This window comes from Gallinula chloropus (assembly GCF_964237585.1).
Source record: "Gallinula chloropus genome assembly, chromosome: 2".
Lineage (NCBI taxonomy): Eukaryota > Metazoa > Chordata > Aves > Gruiformes > Rallidae > Gallinula > Gallinula chloropus.
In genome coordinates this window covers 151,983,178-152,002,132 of record NC_140086.1, presented here as the reverse complement: position 1 = coordinate 152,002,132, position 18,955 = coordinate 151,983,178, and the positions used below count along the sequence as shown (strand labels likewise).

Sequence of the window (18,955 nt, the reverse complement as noted above, 5' to 3'; positions counted from 1 at the left end):
CTCACTACTCAGAATATATTCATTTTTAAATTAGAAAAAAAAAATCTGAAAAATCAGGTTTGATTAATTAAAAAAAACCCCACCTCTATTATTGGGTTGGAGACAACTGACACGAAATGCTATGCAGTAAAACGGAAAGCCAGAAATAATGATAGTGTAACATCAGCCCTTATGAATAATTCATGGGGTAAAGTTTCATATTATTTTAAAGAGTGCTGCTTCTTTCTCTGATAAGCAATAATTTTATGCTCTTTCTTTACCTTTTTTTAACAAATCAGTCAAAAGGATTGTCTATTGTTATCTGCAAAAAAGTGTATTTGGAATAATTTTCAAGGCAGCTTAATAGAGCTCTGATCACACAGTAGGTTTTTTTTTTTTTTAATACCCTCTACTCATAGCTGAGTAAGCTCAGGTTTCCATTTCAGGTTTGTTTAGGGAAGGAAAATTTCTTGGCGCTACACAGCACTGACAAGTCGCGCATTATTTTCTGTTATCTTCTTCCCTGGCAGCTCTACCATGTCCTTAAAATGGCTTTAATTTTGTAATAAGAGATAGTCAAGACATGAAAGGGCATGGATGCTGGAAAAGCTGCCTGCTGGGAGGTGTGTGGCATGGTCCTGCACCCCTCTGCCTCAAAACAGGTCCCTGAGTTGGTGCAGAGCCCTGCAGGGAATGGTGCTGCTGGGCCGTGGGCTGTGCTTGTTGCCCTGGGTGTGGGCAATGGGCCATGCAAAATACTTCTGCAATAGAGGCACAGAGCTCTTCTCCGCATCTTCTCACAGCAAAACAGCAGGAAAGGGACAGTTTTCTGAAAAGGACTCCAAACGTTGTCCCTGTTAATGCTTGCACAGGGGTAGGGCCATGGAGTGACGGATGTGTTGGCCACGGCCATCAGCCCTTTGCCCTGTAGCTTAGTGATGTGTTGACTCCCTCTTTTTGGAGGTTTCAAGAGGGCTGAAATCAAGATGTGTGTGTGAGAAGGGAGCTGAGGATCGAGGGACTGGTGTGTGTGGCACAGCGTACCCTGCCATTCAGTTTTGGTCTAGACTATGCACTCCTGACACAGGGAGCTCTGCATGGAGAGCAGAGCCACGTTCCGACTCCAAAATAAGAATATGGAGCTGTTTGAGAAGAATTGTGTACAGCAGGCATGATGAACAGTATGCATGTAGCTATTAACAGTTTGCCATAAACACTGTTGCAGCTCAGGGTTTTTTCTCTCTGTTTTCTGCTGTGCCAGTGGTGGTGATGGTGATCATTTTGGTGACAAAGAGCAGCCTGAGACTTCAGTGCGCACCTGGGCTGCATCCCATAGCTCACGACTGGGCTCTCCAAGGAGCAGCCCTGGGGTGGAGGTGAGTGGTTGATGAGAGGAAGCAGCTGGCCATAAAACTGGAAAGGAAGAAACACATTAAGGGCTGGTGAAATGTAACGCAGAGGCCTGAACAAAAGGCAAATACAGAGCTAGCAAATGTTAGGAACACAGAAGGTGCCAGCAGTGAGGTTAAAGATGTTTAGGGGTACGAATGGAATGTAGTCTTTGAAATGCCAGAGTTGCACAGGGATTTCTTTTCCTGACGTCAAACTGTGGGTTATGTGAAAGTGGATGCATTGTATTTTGGTGGAAAGAGAGGGTGTAGGGGGAGCATCTGAGAGTCTCGTATTTTCTTCCTTTGTTAATGTGTTGGGTAATCCTGCTTCTGACTGCGCTACCTAGGGAAGGCTATTCTCTGCAGTGCTCTTCATCTCTGTCAGTGAACGAACAGGGGCTGAGGTGCAATCCTCTCCACCCTGATCTCTGATCCCTCTGTGCTGGAAGCAAGAGCCAGGGTATTGTCTGAGAGTGGCCGTGGCTCTCCTTTCACAGCCAGGCACAGTAAACCTCCCCCAGTTCCATGGCGGGTTTCTTTGTGAACTGAAATTCCAAATTCACTTAAAAATCCCTTTTTGAGACAAGCCAGTTTCGACCTGCTCCATCCCGTTGTTGGATGCCTGGAAAAAGACTTTGTACTAATCCATTCTGCAAGACATCTCTGTGCAGGTCCTTCTAGTGAGTCTCATTCACAGGGAGGATTTCCCAGCCCAGAACTGGGGAAGCGATGGACGGGATGTTGGCAAAGTGCATCAGAAAACTGGGGGGAAACTGCTGAGGGCTACACAGGAGAGTGACCCAGCCAGTGCAAACATTAAATACATAAACCTTTGTTAAACACCACCTGTGAAAGTGGGAAGAGTGCTTCCAAGTATCTGAAGGGTGCAAGGAGAGAGGTGCGTACTAAATGGTCAATTTAGAGCAGTATAACTAAGGACCTGGGATGAAATCACAGGAAATAAAAGTCAGGCTGAATAACTGGTGAGAATTATTAACAATGAGATCTGTCAGTGCAGAATGGTTTCCCAAGGTAGTGTTGAAAGCCCCATTGCTAATTGATTCATTTAAATCTAGACTGGAGAAAGCACTCGGGAATGGACCACAGGGAACAATCTCGTGCTTGCAGGGAAATGGACTGGCTGACTTAGTGGTCCTTCCCAGTTCTAATTTCCACGGTTCGTTTCTCTCCTCCTGTTAGTGGACGGAAAGGATAAAATCCCATCAGCTTTGCTTCTGAGGCATGTGGAAGGAGACAGTCCTGTGCTTGCAAGCAACAGTGCTCTTTGCCTTCCTTCCCTTTCCTCAGTGTGGGCTTTGGAGACCTGGAGGGACAGTCAGCCCAGCCAGCCCAGGTGCCTGCATGCTTCATCCCCATACTAAATCCATGAGGCTTTTTTTCTTTCTTATCCTGAATTCATAGTGGCAGAATCAATGTTACTTGAGAGTCCTTTCCTTTCATGTGAGTTTGAACACTGTTTTTTGTCCGCAAGAACAGAGCTATGTAGAGGCTTAGAGATAAATCCTAATTTTTAAACAGGGCTGTACTGCACTTTTCCTGCCAGGTTCTGAGAGCAGGTATCTGTGTTTCTCTAATAAGTGCTGTGTCACTGATACCTGGGCATTAAGTAAATTGACAGTCTTCTATGCTAGTGAGATCCTTAATTGCAAAGAGAAAAAATGAAATCCTGAATGTGGATTTTGGCAGATAATCCAATCCACAAGGGGAAACTTTTTTTTCTTAAGTGTACTAACATTAAAAAACCACCAAACCCTATGTTTTTTACTAGGTCTGTAAAGTAAAAGCAGTGGCTGATGTCTTTAAGCCTTTATTCACACAAGCAACTTCTGTTTCTAGGGTGAGAAGCACTCTTTTTATTGAGATTGGGACAATTTCCAGTTTGGCTTATCACACAGCAGAATGAAAGCCTGAACTTTCCAGCTCCTGGCTTCACAGAATTAGGAATGGAAACAGAAGCACCTATTTTTCATTTCCATCTTTTATGTTAATTATTATACCCATCCTTGTAGGCCAATGTAATTATATGTGACACAAAGCCAGGGTCTTGCCTGCATCCAGGTTTTGAGAGCTGTCAGTTACTATTTCAATCAGAATTATTCTTTCAACAGCAAGAACCAAAAGCTAAGTCCAGGGACTTAGCTCCAGTTGGGATAAAAGACTCGGTGTCTGTGAAGAAATAGGTGCTCTGAAATGGAAACCTGAACAGCCAGTGGGTCCAGTGGGGAAGATGTTTGCTGCTGGAGCTGCCCAGAAGGCATCAGTAAGATCTGCTGGAGACACCTACAGCTTGTGGAGACAGTAAAAAATGGGGACTCAATCCCTTTCCCAGACTGGGTCACTCTCCTGTGGCAGTGCCTAAAACTGCTGATCTGAGTCTTTTGCCTTGTCCTTGCTGAACCTGTGCTACCAAGCAGCTAAAAGGACAGAATTAGCTTAGACAGTAACAGTGAGGAGAGGCCCTGAGATGGGCTGGTTGGGGGGCTGCTGTCCAGAAGCGAAGGCCTGGTTCTGTATTTACTTCCAGATGACACATGCATTTTATCTTGTTCAGTGCAAAATATATAATCTGGCCTGGTGAGATGACCTTGACTCTGTGCAAGGCTACATGTTTGTGTCCCATCTCATATTTTCTGTTTTTAAGTAATGTAGCTTCAATGATTTTGTCTTCCTTAGCACTGATTTAACAAAAAAGCAATGCCCTCTTGTAGGGGGAGTACTTGCAGTGGAATGCTTAAACCCCTGTTTTAAAAGAAGTGAATAACCTGGTGGATCCACAGTTTTAACTGCAAAAGCTCAAATGTCCTTTGAGTTGGAATATGGAAATCTCAATCTGTTGGGCTGCAGGAATCCTAGTCTGCCCAATATAGGTCCACATTACAAATCCTGTATAGAATTGCAGCTGTGCAAAAAGGATGCCCATAAGGAGTTCAGAGTTATTTAGGTAGAATCTGAAGATTATTGGTTTAAGGTTTATAACCAGAGGAAAACAAATTTATGAGAAAGAATGACATATATGGTGTCTAACTACGTATCTATTCACCTATTTTAAAGTATTTTGGGAAAACCTGTCATCTTGTGGCGATGTGTCAACCTGGGCACATGTAAGAAGTGGATAATGTTTCCAAGAATATCAAATGAGTTTGGGCCACCTCTTTAAGAGCATCAGGCAACAGAAAGTGAAGAGATTTTCAAAAGCATTTCAGCAGTTTGGTCACCCAGTTTCAATTTTTGGATTTTGTCTTATTGAACACCGAGTCTCACCAGGACTAGGCTTTTAGCATCCATCAAACTATTGAAATCGTACCCAAGAGCCTTAATTATTCCTGTGACTCTCTTCCTGAGGGGATCTGCCCTGAGCACTAATCTATAAGTTATTCACAGTTCCTCTAATGGGTTTGGCTACTCGAATCCAGCCTGGGATGGAGCGGATTGAAACTCTACATCAGGCCAGAATTTTCTACTGTATTTTACTACTTTTGAAGTTTCCTGTTTGAACTAAGGACCAGAAATCAATTGGCCTTCAATATTCCTGATTGTACTTAGACATGAGGCTTTATGAATCTTAATATGACCGTAAAGATCCGTGGAGACTTATTGTCAACTTTAATTTTTCTGTTATTCCACTTAGCAATGATTAAGATCCGTTCCATGAGATATAGATGATAATTTCCCATCTTTTATCACAGCATGAAATTGCTATTTAGGGCTCTTTTGTCCAGTTCATCTTTATTTCATAGAAGAATAACTGAGAAGACCTCCTAGTTTGCTTTTAACATCAAAATGATTGTCAGCCTAAAAAAAAAAAAAAAGAAGAAGAGAGAAAATTGAAGTGAAAAATCAACTCATAACCTTTTTCTATGAATGCCACGCTCCTGTGAAAAGTACTGAACTTTCTTAATGCTTCATTTTTAACAGAAAGCATGACAAAAAGTTCCTATCAGTATTTAAACCGCTAAGATTCGTCAAACACAAATGGGAAAATAGTGTTTAAATAGCAGTCTCATTTTGTCCTTAATGATTATGGGAGGTTTTTTTGCAAAAAAGACCTCAGCAGCAATAGATCATCTCCACACTGAGTGACAGGAATTCTTTACCGCGTCCAGTGATTTCAGGTAGTGCACAAATGTCTGCCCATATCTGTTCAGAGCTGGCAAAGGCAAACTCTGTCCCTGATGTAAACAAACAGCGCAGATGGCACCTGCCTTTAGATCACAGGACCTGGTGTGCAGCTCACACCTTCACCTCTCACCCCACGCTGCCCTGGGGAGGGGGCATCCTATCTCCCAGCTCTGGGGCACAGGCGGCACTGTCCATACTGGCTCCTTGGTGACCCATGTACTGGTAAACTGGTTGCCCTGCACACTAACCTGTGGTGGGACTGTGCTCTTTGCCAGTGTGGAAAGAGCTGCTTCTCGCCAGTGGCTCCTCCGCATCCTATCCTGTCCCATCATCTGTGACAACGCGTCAGGGACCGAGGGACATGACAGTGCTCGGTGTCAGGTTTGTTGGCCTGTATCAGGAAGCATTCACTTGCTTGCCCTTGGGTTTTTCCAAGTGATAATAGTGATAATAAAAAAAATTATTTCTCCCTGCAAACTTTCCAGTAAAAAAGTACAGCAGACCAGTGGGTGAAAGTAAGACGTGCCAACTGTACCTGAGAGACAGGGGTACATTGTAAGCAGGGAGCCTGGTAGGCTACTTTAATCTGTGACAGCAAGAAATATCATGCCCAGCTATTGCTGTTGCACACCCTGAAACAAACTATTAATTGGTCCTGGCCAACAGCCAAACACGCACCCAGCCTGTTGCTCTCCCCCTTCCCTGTGGGATTGGGAGAGGACAGAGAGAAGGGAAGAAGACTTGTGAATTGATTTAATGGTATTTCATGATTGCTTGGCAAGACAAGTGCCATAAACTCAAATGTCTCTCCTTTTTCCTTCTTTCCCTGAGCTCTTACTGCTGTGCACAATGTCATATGTTATGGAAAGTCCCCTTCACAAGGTGGTGACAGCTCTCCTGACTATGTCCCTCCTGGCTTACTTGCTGGGGACGGGGTTGGAGATGGGAGACAGAGAGAAAGCCTTGACACTTTGCAAGCACTGTCCAGCAATAGCCAAATAATTGGTGTTATCAAATGTGTTTTAGCCACAAGTGCAGAACACTATGAGGAAAGTTAACTCCATCTACCACATGTCTGGGTACGTGTGTTCTGAGGGGATGATTTGTGTTTGATGTGATGTTATCTGGACTGCCTTTTCCACAGGTGAACTGATGTTCTTAATTTACCATGTATGAACCCATCACAACTTCATAGAAATCTGGACAACTACTGAGGGTAGTCAGCATGCAGTAACACTTAGGTCCTCATACGTGTACCGTGCTACACTAGGAATACTTATTGATCTCCTTGAAGGTACTCTGTGGGAATATGTTTTACAGTACATGGAAGATCTGAATGCATGTCTTACTCGTTAAACAATTTTTCCTAGAGTCAAACCATTTTTGAGAGACTAATCTTCTCTGAATGGGTTTCAACAAAATTTGAATGAGGACTGGCTGGTTTCAAATACGTAATAACTGAAGAACAATTTCCTTCAACCACTGCACCTTTTGAAATGTTTAGTTCAAGCTCTGCTATGTTAGTTTTGAAATTATTACTATTTTCAATTATTGTATTACATTAGATAACATCACATCATCTGCTGTCCAGTGTGATGATAATTTGCTCCTACCTAGGCAGAGTTTTTCAAGGTTATCTTGATGACTACTAATCAAATGTCTTGAAAACTTGCTTTCATGAAAATACACTGAGACTTTGGCTTTTCATCACATCTCAGAGAAAAGCACATTTAAATACATTGGGCTGCCTGTTTTTCTGACTAGCAATTTATTACTGTGAACATTTACAGTCAGTCAATAACATCATTTTCTACATTTTTTTCTTTCTCATACTTTGGAATTTGCCCTGGGTGCTACAGCATAAGTCAATTACAGTGCCCAAATGTAACTCTCTTTGGTTTCCCTGGGAAACTGAAATGGCAGAAAAAATGTCAGAGTTCAGGAAAAGAAAACCAATCTAGCACACTTCTGTTTTGTCTGTAGAGATTTTATATTATCTTAACAGCAGTTATCACAGAATCACATTGTGCTTTTTTACCGGCTTTGTCTGAAAACTGTACAAGCACAGATAAATCTGTTTCTAGTCAGGATGTCATTAAATTGAAACAAAGGTAAAAACAAATTCATTTTTGTCTGTTATATTTGTGTATGGTACTAAATGCAGCAAGACATCACCAAATTTGGGGTTTTTTTGATGTCATTAGCAATTTGTTTGCAGAGATCTACGCCTTCCCTGCCAAATTCTTTATTAAAAACATAGGAAATTGGTACTTATTTGAGTGTTTGATGTGGAAAACCTGCCTGTGCCATCTTTGAACAGAGCGTGGCAAGATCCCTGCTACCTCTGGGAGTGATGGTGGGGAACAGACAACAAATCTACAACTTTAGTACAGAAAATAATGACACAAATGGCAAATGATTTGTCTTGACATGGTTGGCAGACATTCTTGTGCTGGAAGGAATTCAATTCTTCCTGGAAAATGTACCAAGATAAGGCTGTTTCTAGCTCTGCATCTTCTGTGAATCACTTTGTATCTGTGAGTTTCTTTTCTAGGCTCTACAAACCCAGTAAGATATTGACAAATTGGATGGCTGACAGATTGAAGGAATTCATAAAAGGGAATTCAGAATTAAAAGAGGAAGCCTTGAGGGGAATGGTTTATGAACATAAGTAAAATTATACTTTGTCTTAATGCTGACTAAGAAGAAATATGAAATACAAATGTGTAAATTCCTCCTAAGGGCATAGGACTCATAAAGAAACCTAGAGGGAGAATACTTCTCTCCCAAAGAAAAGACAGACAGCAGCAGCTGCCCAGCAGGACTTGTAGGGATCTGGATGTGCCCCTTCCCTCTTCTAGGGCTGCACACACTCAGCAGCTGCAATTTCGTAGCTATGGTGACTTTCCTTACCATACAGTGTGGGGTTTTACACTGTTCTTAATACGACTGTGTGGCAAAACTTTGGTAGTAGGGGGGCTACAGGGGTGGCTTCTGTGATAAGCTGCTAAAAGCTTCACCCAAGTCCCACAGACCCAATACCAACCAGCTCCAAGATGGACCCACCACTGGTTGAGTGGCCAAGATTGAGGCCAATCAGCCACGGTGGTAGTGCCTCTGGGATAATGTAGCTAAGAATGGGGAAAAACCCCACCAGGAGCTATTGCAGTCAGAAAGAGAGGTAAGAAGATGTGAGAGGAACAGCTGTGTAGGCACCAAGTTCAATGCAGAAGGACAGGCAGGAGCAGAGACTCCCCTGTAGCCCATTGAGAAGACCATGGTTTCCTCCTGCAGTCCATGGACAGTGGCAGTAGAGCAGAGATTCCACTTGCAGACCATGGAGTACCCCACAATGGAGCAGGTGGATGCTCTGAAGGAGGCTGTGACTCCATGGGAAGCCTGAGCTGAAGCAAACTCCTGACAGGACCTGCAGCCCATGGAGAAAGGAGCCCATGCTGAAGCAGGTTTGCTGGGGTGACTTGTGACCCTGTGGGGAATCCATGCTGGAGCAGTCTGGTCTTGAAGGTCTGCACCCTGTGGAAGGGTCCCATGCTGGGGCAGTTCATGAAGAACTGCAGCTCATGTGGAGGACTCACAATGGAGTTGTGAGGAGTTGGTGGAGGACTGTTTGCTGTGAGAGGGACCCTAGGCTGGACCAGGGGCAGAGTGTAAGGAGTCCTCCTCTGAGGAGGAAGGAGTGACAGAACATGCAATGAACTGATGAACCTGCATTCCCTGTCCCCCTGTGCTGCTGTGGAGTGTCAGGAGAAAAACAGGAATGAATTTGAGCCTGGGAAGAAGGGAGGGGTGGAGGGAGGTGTTTAAAGATTTGGTTTTAGTTCTCATTACTCTGGTTTGACTGGTAGTAAATTAAATTAATTTCCCTGAATTGAGTCTGTTTTGCCCATGACAGTAACTGCTGAGAGTGATCTCCCTCTGTCCTCATCTTGACCCATGAGATTCTTTTCTCTCCCCTGTCCAGTTGAGGAGTGACAGAGTGACTTTGATGGCTGTCTGCTGTCCTATCACAGTCAACCTACCAGACTGCTTCTTTAATCACATAACAATAAGGCTGCATTGGCTCCATCATGCTTTTTAAAACAGGTGTAGGCTTGGGAAGAAAGATCAAATGGGAAAGAAATAGGTGGAAATTCTTTATTATGAGGGTGGTGAGGTCTAGGCACAGGTTGCCCAGAGACGTTGTGGAAGCCTCATCCCTGGAAGTATTTAAGGACAGGTTGTATGGGTCTTTGGGCAACCTGGGCTAGTGAAGGTGTCCCAGCCAATTGCAGGGGGTTGCGTCTAGATGGTATTTGAGGTCACTTCCAACCCAAAGCATTCTATGATTCTATGATGTAGGGGCTGTACTTTGGCAAGGCAAGAATGGGACTAAATTCTTACAAGGAAAATACACACTGAGTGTAAGAAAACTGAACAGGGACACAACTGGGTGCTGTCTCCCTTCGGAAAGGGATTAAAGTAACAATCCTTGGCTCCTATAACTTAGGTTGTTGTAAGATACATATTTAGACATTCTTTCCTGTGGTCCAGATTGGAAAAATATTTCCTCTAAATAAAATACAGCACTTTATTTACATCTGATGAGTGCCACAGTCTAGAAATCTGACTATAATAAAGCAGTTGGTATGCTGGGTCTGTTACACATCTTTCACATCCCAAAGTCAGTCACACTCTCCTCTTTATTTTTCTTGGTACTAAAGATGTCTCCTGTGATCTACAGGACTTATGCACCATGGTTTGTTTGTGTACAACATTGTACTTAAAGCACTTAAAAAATGGAAGCCTCATCCATTAATCCATTTGCTAAAGTAATATAAAAAATAACAGTCCAAAGCAGATTGAGCAAAATAATACCAAACTTAGCTGAGGAACAGTTCAGTTCCAACCAGAGGTAGGACTTCTACTTGTCTACTTCTAATTTCAAGAGAGACTTTCTCACTCTTTTCAATCAGAAAGGAGGAGAATAAGTTCCTTTGCACAGAACTCTTAGCTGTATTTAGGCCTGCAGTTGGAAAAGATCCAGCAGATAACCCTTCCTCCATTATGCTGCCTCACAGTATTTACAAATGTCCCTATTGAATCTACCTAATGTAATTGTTGAAAGGAAGGAGCAAAGCAAGCCTGGATGAATTATACATGCCTTTCTCCTCCGAGCTTATCCACTCATTTCTAAACTCAATCCACTGCTCCATGTATCTGAGTAAGAATGAAGTTTATGACAGCATCTCCACTCCTGACATCCTCATAAATACTGAGGTGCCCCAACTGGCATTTACCCACAAAGCAAGATTGTCTATGCAAGTTTCATCAAAGGGCTAAAGATTTCTGTACAGTATGACTCCAGCAGTTAAGTCTTAACAGGAGCGAATATCAAATTTTGGCCTCACCAGTATGTATTTCCCAGGGTTGGAGCAGAGCAGAATGAACTTTGCATGCTCTGGGTGTATTTCTTTTGGTTGGAAAAGAAATTTGCTGAGATTTGCTTTTGTTTTAAGTCTAAAACAAAGTTTATGGTAGCCTTGTACAAGAACTCAGTGTTTCCAGATCTAAAAAAGCAATTAGGAAACAATACAACTTTTTACTGATAACTAACCCTCCCCGATCTATTAGGAAATGCAAAATCAGAGGGGTCTGTGTTTTGTCCTGTAAAAAAAACAATGTGGGGACATATTTATGAATTAACCTTTGCCTCTGTTGCCGATATTTTTTTGTGGGAACTTACTAGAGGTGTAAATATTTAATGCTTCTTTTCTCAGCATTACTCTTTATTTTTCTGTGTTGGAGTAAAGGCATCCTTCAATTCTGAGGACTGGGTAAATAATGTATTACTTAGTCATGAAAAATGCCAGAGGAAAATAAATGAGAGGATATCTTACCTTTGGTCATCACAATGCCTGCAAGAGTTTTGTGGCGTGCGTGCATGGAAGTGAAATTGTCTGTCAGCTCCTGGAACTTCTGTGCAACCATTTGGTATATGGAGTCGGCGAAATCCTGAAAGACACAGTCAGAAAGAAATTTTTCACTTTCTTTGCTTGAGGCACTTGGGCGTTTCTGCAGATTAGTCACCTGCTGTCAACTGCTGAGTGGTCCTTTTTAGAGTTAGACACCACCAACCCAAGCAGAGATAAAAGGACTATCTCTGTCGACTACCTACGTCGCCCTCAGAAATAGCAAAATTAACTGAATTAGAGCTAGAGATCCCTATTGACTGGGAGTAGTAGTAAAGGGAGAAGATTTCAAGACTGACTTTCTTTTCAGCATCCTAGACATTGATCCAGGATTAGTTCACAGGAAATTTGTTGGTCCCGAAAGCATTTTATTGTAGCAAGCTGAAGAGGTGGAGGTGCTGAGGGGCCAGTCTGCCAGGTCTCCTCCTGAGCACGGGCAGCTTTGTTGAAATGTCCAATTTTCCAGACTTCCCAGAGACTGAGTGGTCTGAACCATCAGATCTGAGCGAGTCCAGTCACCAGGGGTAGCCTTGGGAAGCCAGTTACTGACGCCAAGCAAGGCAAAAGGTCTAAAAAATGAATTCTGCAGACTGTGTATGGATGAATGTGAACCTAAACCAGCTCTAGTGCTCCTGAGAACACCAGTACTTGGACTGCTTCTCTCTTCCAGTGTTTAGTATCTTTTAATGTACTTAATCTCTGTACTTTGTTTGGCATGGAGCTTTTCAAGCATACATTAGAGATAAGTCAGAGGAATGCTGTTTGTGAGCATGAGTTGTTCTTAAAGCACTTTGCAAGTCTGAACATAAAAAAGTAAGATCCAAAGTGTTTTCTTTTTTTTTTAGACATGTGATTTCTTGTTGGAACCCAAGCTGGACCCACAAATCCTTCTGGAAGCAGCTCCTGGGGGCTGGAGCTTGCTCTGGGGTACTGATGGGATATCTTCTGGTATCGTGGGATCTGGTTAGCCCTAACTGACAGCATCTTTGTTAGGAAAAGTGGCTCAACCAAGCAATGGTTCTGTTTTTTCTCTTGCTGTTGAGAGGCCCTGGGAAAACACTGGTCCCCTTGAATTCATCTGGTTTCGTTAAGTGGGTTCTGGGCACACATGGAGGGGAGGCTGAGTCAGATATTCAGCTTCCCTCACCCTGCAAGACCACAGCCACGTAGAAGTAAGGACATGGATTTAAGAAGCTCATATCCATTCTTTTACTCCCAAAACTGCTAATGGTGATGAAAACTTGTTGGCAAACCCACAGTATTTTAAACTGGGAGAACACAGGGCTATTTTTCAGAGGAAAGCAGATTTTAATTCACGAATATTATTAGTAGCACTACTGCCACTGAGAGCCTCTGCAGGCTGTACACCATATGCTTCTACAGTTTGTTGCAGAAAGTCAGCTTCATTTTTGAACATTATTATAGCAAATATATATATATAAATTAAATAAAGCATAACAACGAGTTAACCCCCTTTTCATAAAACCTGAATATTTTCTCCAAGTACAATCCTTGTGAGTGCAGTTTGCTCAAAAACATAGAGGACAGGATTTCTTTGACACAGTAATTTTTCTTTGTTTGGCTAAATGCAGCTTTCCAAGGTATTGCTCTGGGAACAAACCATTTGCCCAAAAAGACAGTTCAATGTAACATGGAATAAAATGTGCTGGCTTGTTGCAAAAGAAGGAAAGAGGCATAGAAACCCTTTTCTGTGGGATGTCTGCAAAAGCCTATGCTAGAATTAGATGAAAATCAAGAAAAATTATCAAGAACAGCTTGACAGTTCCTAAATGGAATTTCACTTTGACTGCATATATACCTTTTCTAATCTAATTGTCCACAACCACCATGTGAGCAAGGTACTGCTCATACATTGCTTCTGAAGGATGAATTTTGGGTCAATTCTCATTTGTCAAGCATCAAGGCACCCTTGTGATATAAATGCAATTATAGTCTCTTTACAGATGAATGAGTGAAGGCGCTAAAAGGGTGAGGGACTGGTCCAGGGGAATAGTACGGAGCCCAGCACAGCCAGGTGTTGTGATTTCCTGATGCTCTGGCTAAGTGCTCAGTGCTGGAACACTGCCTGTCTTTCATAATATGAAAGTTTGTTTCTAAACTTGTTTTCCCTACTGAAGAGTGACTTCATCCATAACAGAAAACTAAAGTGTATTTGCAGGACTGATATAACTGGGTCCCATATGGTCGACTGAAAATCTGATCAGCTTTATTTAGACTAGAAAGAAAGAAAAAAAAAAGAAGAGTATCTCAATAAAACTATCTGCACCATCATTTAAAAAAAGAACCAAATCATAAATTTCATCTCCTACAGTACTGCAGTCCAATCCATGCCTGCATTTCTAGCGTACCCTCCAAATCTGCATCCCAGGGCGTTTTGTGCTCATTAAGAGTTAATTAGCTTAGAGGCACACACAATTCCTAAAAGAATCATTTTAAAAATGCTAAATAGAACAAATAACTTTTAACTTTGGATTTAGAAATCCCCACAGTCAAGAGCTTTCTTTACTTCATTTGGCAGTCGGTTCCAAAGCCAGAGAGCAAAGAGACTCACTAAAGGCAAAATAACGACATGACTTCAGATAACATTTAGGGACGATAAGGAATTCGGTATTTGCTGATCTCAAGGAGTGACCTGGGACGTTAAAGAACAGCAAAGCCATTAAATGTGAAGCTTCTTAGCTCAAATAAGTCAGGCGAATATTTTTCATCTTGAATCCATTGCCTAAAAGGATGCCAGTGAAATTACTAGAAGCTAAGGAGTGCCACACATGGATACATGCAGGATGCAGGAAAAACAACCAGAAACCTAGTGTTCAATCTGACAGGTCATTTCAATATCATATACATGAGGGACCGCACTATTATCAAAACAAGTAATCTCAGAGAAGAGTTGTGTTTGGTGATACCACAAGATAGTGAGTGGAAATGAAAGTCTCCATCTGGAGTATATATAAGAGCTAAATGCATCTTGGTAGCTTCTGAATGGTTCTCTGGTCTGTAGTAAAAAAAAAAAAAAAAAAAGGGAACATTTCTGAAGATGGGGGGGAGAAAAGTAGAATTTTTTTTGGTAAGAGAAATTCAGTGCAATTAATAGAGGTGCCTGCAATTACACTGATCACATCATGGCAGAGAAACAGCAGCTTAGGGTTGGGGAACAGGAGAGAAGGAAATGGATACGGACAGTCAGAACTCTGAAAGTTTTTACCAAAGCACAATAGAAGATAAATGCTCAAATACCACTTGAGTGCTGGACCTAGGAGGGCTTATGTTTGGGTGCTAAATCTCCTTGGGAAATTGGGATCTAGAGTGCTAGACCCACATTGAGAGGCCAATCTGCTCTTGGTTCCATGCAAACCATGACCATTGCCTGGATGCCTGTTGTCACTGGTGGAAGCAACTGGTACTTGTTCAGGCACCTGGCAGATAGAAAACAATGTGAAACTAACTGTTCACTGTGAAAACAGACTCTGAGCTCCCGTAGTACTTAATAAGCTATATTTTAACATAAATGAGGAGGCTGGCAAAATGAAAAATAGATATCATTGCTATTAAAACTGCACCGTGTTGTCTGAAGTATTCATCTGTCCTTGATTACCATATCAAATTACTTGTGTTATTCACAAAGGAAAATCAAACTTTAGATCCTACTGCTACAAAACCAAAAACTTTTAGTCATTTCTCAGCACTAATATTTCAAATGGTATAAATAATTAAGTGTGTTCAAGTTTGCAATGGGAGTCTTCAGGGTAAAACTGACATTCAACAGGAGTAGTAAGGATATTAAAATCAATAGATTATAAAGGAGAAAGCCTTTAGTAAACATTTTCTATTGAAATCCTGTCTTAGGGTTTATAGGGTTGAAATATCAAAAAGGTTAGATTTGCATATGGATGGGAAAAAATATTCTACTATACAGATATCACCAAGGGCTTCGTTTCTACTGTCTCCCGAGTACTTTATTTTCCAGAAAATTACTGACATTTGGGGGGTAAATGTTGCACACGATGAATGGGGATTGGGTTGAATTAAGTTCACAACTCCCTTCTCAGATAAAAAGGGATGGACACGGAGTTCTTTTGTACTGACTGAGGGGGAAATGCGCTCATTGACAGCAGAAGTTTGTATTTTTTGCTGCGGAGAAATCTCACTGTCTAAATGGGAGGGGAGGAAAGTGCAGCACAGAGAACATCAATCCTGAAGTGCTGCTCCTAGCCAGGGTGTGTAGCAAATTGCTACACAACACATTTTTTCCCAGGTTTGTAAATAAGTTTGCTGTAGCTAGTTGGAGATTCATTGCTAAGTGATTGTACCCTCGAGCTAATGAATTAGTCAGGCTCTTCCCAGGTACTACATCATCTTCAAGATGCAGCCTTGAGAAGAGAAATAGCCAAGGGTCGTAGACTGCCCTCTGCCATCAGTCTTCGGGCATCCATTTAACTCCTGTCACCAGGAGCTCCCTAGCATGGTGGAAAGGGCTGAGGGAGGACCTAGAGGAACAGGCAGGCAGGTGTGGTCGTAGAAGGACAGACGGACGGAGGGCAGCAGGGTTACAGGTTGGATTCATTCCTTGCCCTGCCTCCCAGCAGCTTTGGTGCAAGTCACTTGCTTTGCCACAAGCCCCACTTCTCCAGAGGTAAAAGGGGACAATTTGTACCCATCAGTCAAGGGAACTGTGAGGCAATGGCCCTGTTGGTGGTGAGACTCTCCAAGTAGGGTCATGCAAGGACTTCTGCAGCCAGACTGGAGGCTGCAGCCCACAGCCCCTCATAACTCAGCATTTCTTCAGCATGCACAGGCATTTACAGAGTATTACTCAAAGAAAAAAGTGCTGCCAGGAAATTCATTGTGCTTCTTTCCTTGAGATGAGCAGTAATTATTTCTCTCCAATCATAACTCCTACGGTATTGATCATTATGTCTGGTTTTGGCTTATCCCTCAGGGCCAGCATACAGGCTTTGTTTTATGTTAGATGGACGTGGCTTTATTTTGCCTGGCTGTATGTTTTCATTTCAGCTGACCTGGTTCATATATCCTGTGTACATCCTGAATTCATAGAGGTCTTCTCATCCATGCTTCTCAAAGCGGGATTGAGCTCATGACGCAGAGGCAGCAGCTGCGTACACGTTCCCACACTGAGCTTCTAATGAAAATTCCAATAACAATAACACACTTCTGACACTGAATATCCTCATGGTTTTCTTATCAAGATTGATGGGAAAGATCAACTGCTCCTATTGATTCTGTCACGAGAATCACTTTCACCAACACCCCCTCCCCTCCCCCAATCTGCTCACAGTCCTATTACAAGTGCTTTAGCTACATCCGATGCTGAGCTACCACAATGAATTCCTTATTTCTGCAATCAGCAAATGCCTGAAATTTGCTGTGCATTCGTGAAGGCTCCTCAGTGGCTTGGCCGACCTTGGCTCACTTGGCCAACTCATGCAGACTGTGCAATGGGCTCCTGGGCTCAGAGTGATTATTTGCTGGCTACTTCTCTCTTCACCTCTCACCCTGGCTGGAGGCTGATTGCTCCGCTAACTTCCCAGGCCCCACAAAACATATCCACCTCCGAACTGTTGCTTATATAATTAGTGATCATTTACTAAATATCAGCACTGTGCTGGCTGCTGTATGAGGCAGACTTTGAAAGCAGTCCCTGTGTGGCAGGGGATATGTCAAAAGACACCAGCATGTGAGTCCGAATAGAAAATTCCTTCTTCCACCCATTTGTTTTCTTCCCAGCAAACCTAAGGCTTTATGAGTATGACAGCCACTGCCTGTGTTGAGTTGGGAGGATACAGCATGTATGGAGAAATTAAGGTAAGACAGAGGTGAAACAGGAGAGTTTGTTAACGCCCATCTTTGGTCAGTCTCAGCACCTCTATGCCTGGGAGATTTCCCAAGGACTTCTTTAGGTTTTAGATAGCCAACATGTGCTCCAGCAATGGTCATAGAATCATAGAATCATAGAACATGTTAGGTTGGAAGGGACTCTTAGAGGTCATCTAGTCCAATCCCCCTGAAGTAAGATCTTCACTAGATCAGGTTGCTCAGAGCCCCACTAGGCCTGACATTAACTATCTTCAGGGATGGGGCCTCCACTATGTCTCTGGGCAACCTGTTCCAGTGATCTACCACCCTTGTATTGAAGAATTATTTCCTAATTTCCAACCTAAATCTCACCTTTTCAAGTCTAAAACTGTTACCCCTCGTCCTATTGCTACGTGCCCTCATGGACAGTCTTCCCCAGCTCTCTTATGGGCATCCTTCAGGTACTGGAAGGCCTCTATAAGTTCCCCCTGGAGCCTTCTCTTCTCCAAGTTGAACAAGCCCCACTCTCTCAGCCTAATTTCATAGGAGAGGTGCTCCAGCCTTCGGATCGTTTTGGTGGCCCTTCTCTAGACATGCTCCAACAGGTCCATGTCCTTCTTATGTTGAGGGCTCCAAAGCTGGACACAGTATTCCAGGTGAGGTCTCACCAGAGCAAAGTAGAGATTAAAAGCTGCAGTAGGCTTTTCACTTGTGCTGTTTCTTGCATGGCTAAATGGTTACTGAAATTCCTCCACTGCACTTTTTTTTTTTTACTAGGGAACACAAAAGTGTCCCAGTAAACTTTGTTTTAAATCTCTTCAGTGACATTTTCAGTCATTACTGGCTAAGAAGTATTGTGCCAATGTTCGTAGAACTTTTTCTTAAGATGTTTAATTTTTTCAGAGAAATATCAGGTTGAAAAAGTGTAGGGAACCCAGTTTTTTTTGGGATTTGGGGAAAGAGGGACAAATTTAGAAACCAGGATGTGAGTTCCACTATAACGAAAAAGCAGAATGTGTAGACATGAGCATGTGATCCTCTGGATGAAATTAATCAATGTTAGATATCTCAAAAGAAATTTGTAGAAACAGTAGGAAGTACAGAGATCAAACAGGAATTTATTCTACAAGTTCAGTGAAAAAAATTGGTTTGTTTTCTCAATATACCCCTTGACTACAGGGAATCAATCAAATTTAATATAATGTATCTTTTTATTTGTTTCAGAAACCCCTGGAGTGACTGAAAGAAAATAGAATACATAAAATAAGCATACCATTGAAAAAGGATATGCTGTCAAATCCAAATGCCCCAGCTCCGCCAAAAAGGACTGTTTTCTATTTAGTAGGAAAACATTTTGTATGTAGGTTTAATTAGAATCTTTAAATTCACATTAGTGTGTTAATGTTAGGATGCTAACAGATGAGCCCCTCTATTTGAGGTTGATTCATTGCTGTCTGCATTCATCTTGCTCTAAAAAGATGCTACCAATAAGCACCGTTTCAATGAATTTAGAGGAAACAAGCTTTTCCACCGACATGAACAGTTGTTCCCTAAAGGAGGCCACGCTCAGTTCCCAGCTCTGCTCCTTCTGAGTACAGCTCTGCATTTATCGCTCTGGTAATGAAGAATGTCCATACCAAT

At 42.4% G+C, this 18,955-nt stretch overlaps 1 protein-coding gene across 1 annotated transcript in view; it reads right to left on the bottom strand.

The window, feature by feature from the left end:
- ADARB2 (adenosine deaminase RNA specific B2 (inactive)) overlaps positions 1–18,955 on the bottom strand; it is a gene marked incomplete at both ends in the record, with an annotated part of 314,989 nt that overhangs the window by 49,333 nt on the left and 246,701 nt on the right. Inside the window, one exon of the mRNA XM_084260838.1 lies at positions 11,408–11,522. Within this exon, the coding sequence (XP_084116964.1) occupies positions 11,408–11,522 (115 nt within the window). The remainder of the gene's footprint in view (positions 1–11,407; positions 11,523–18,955) is intronic.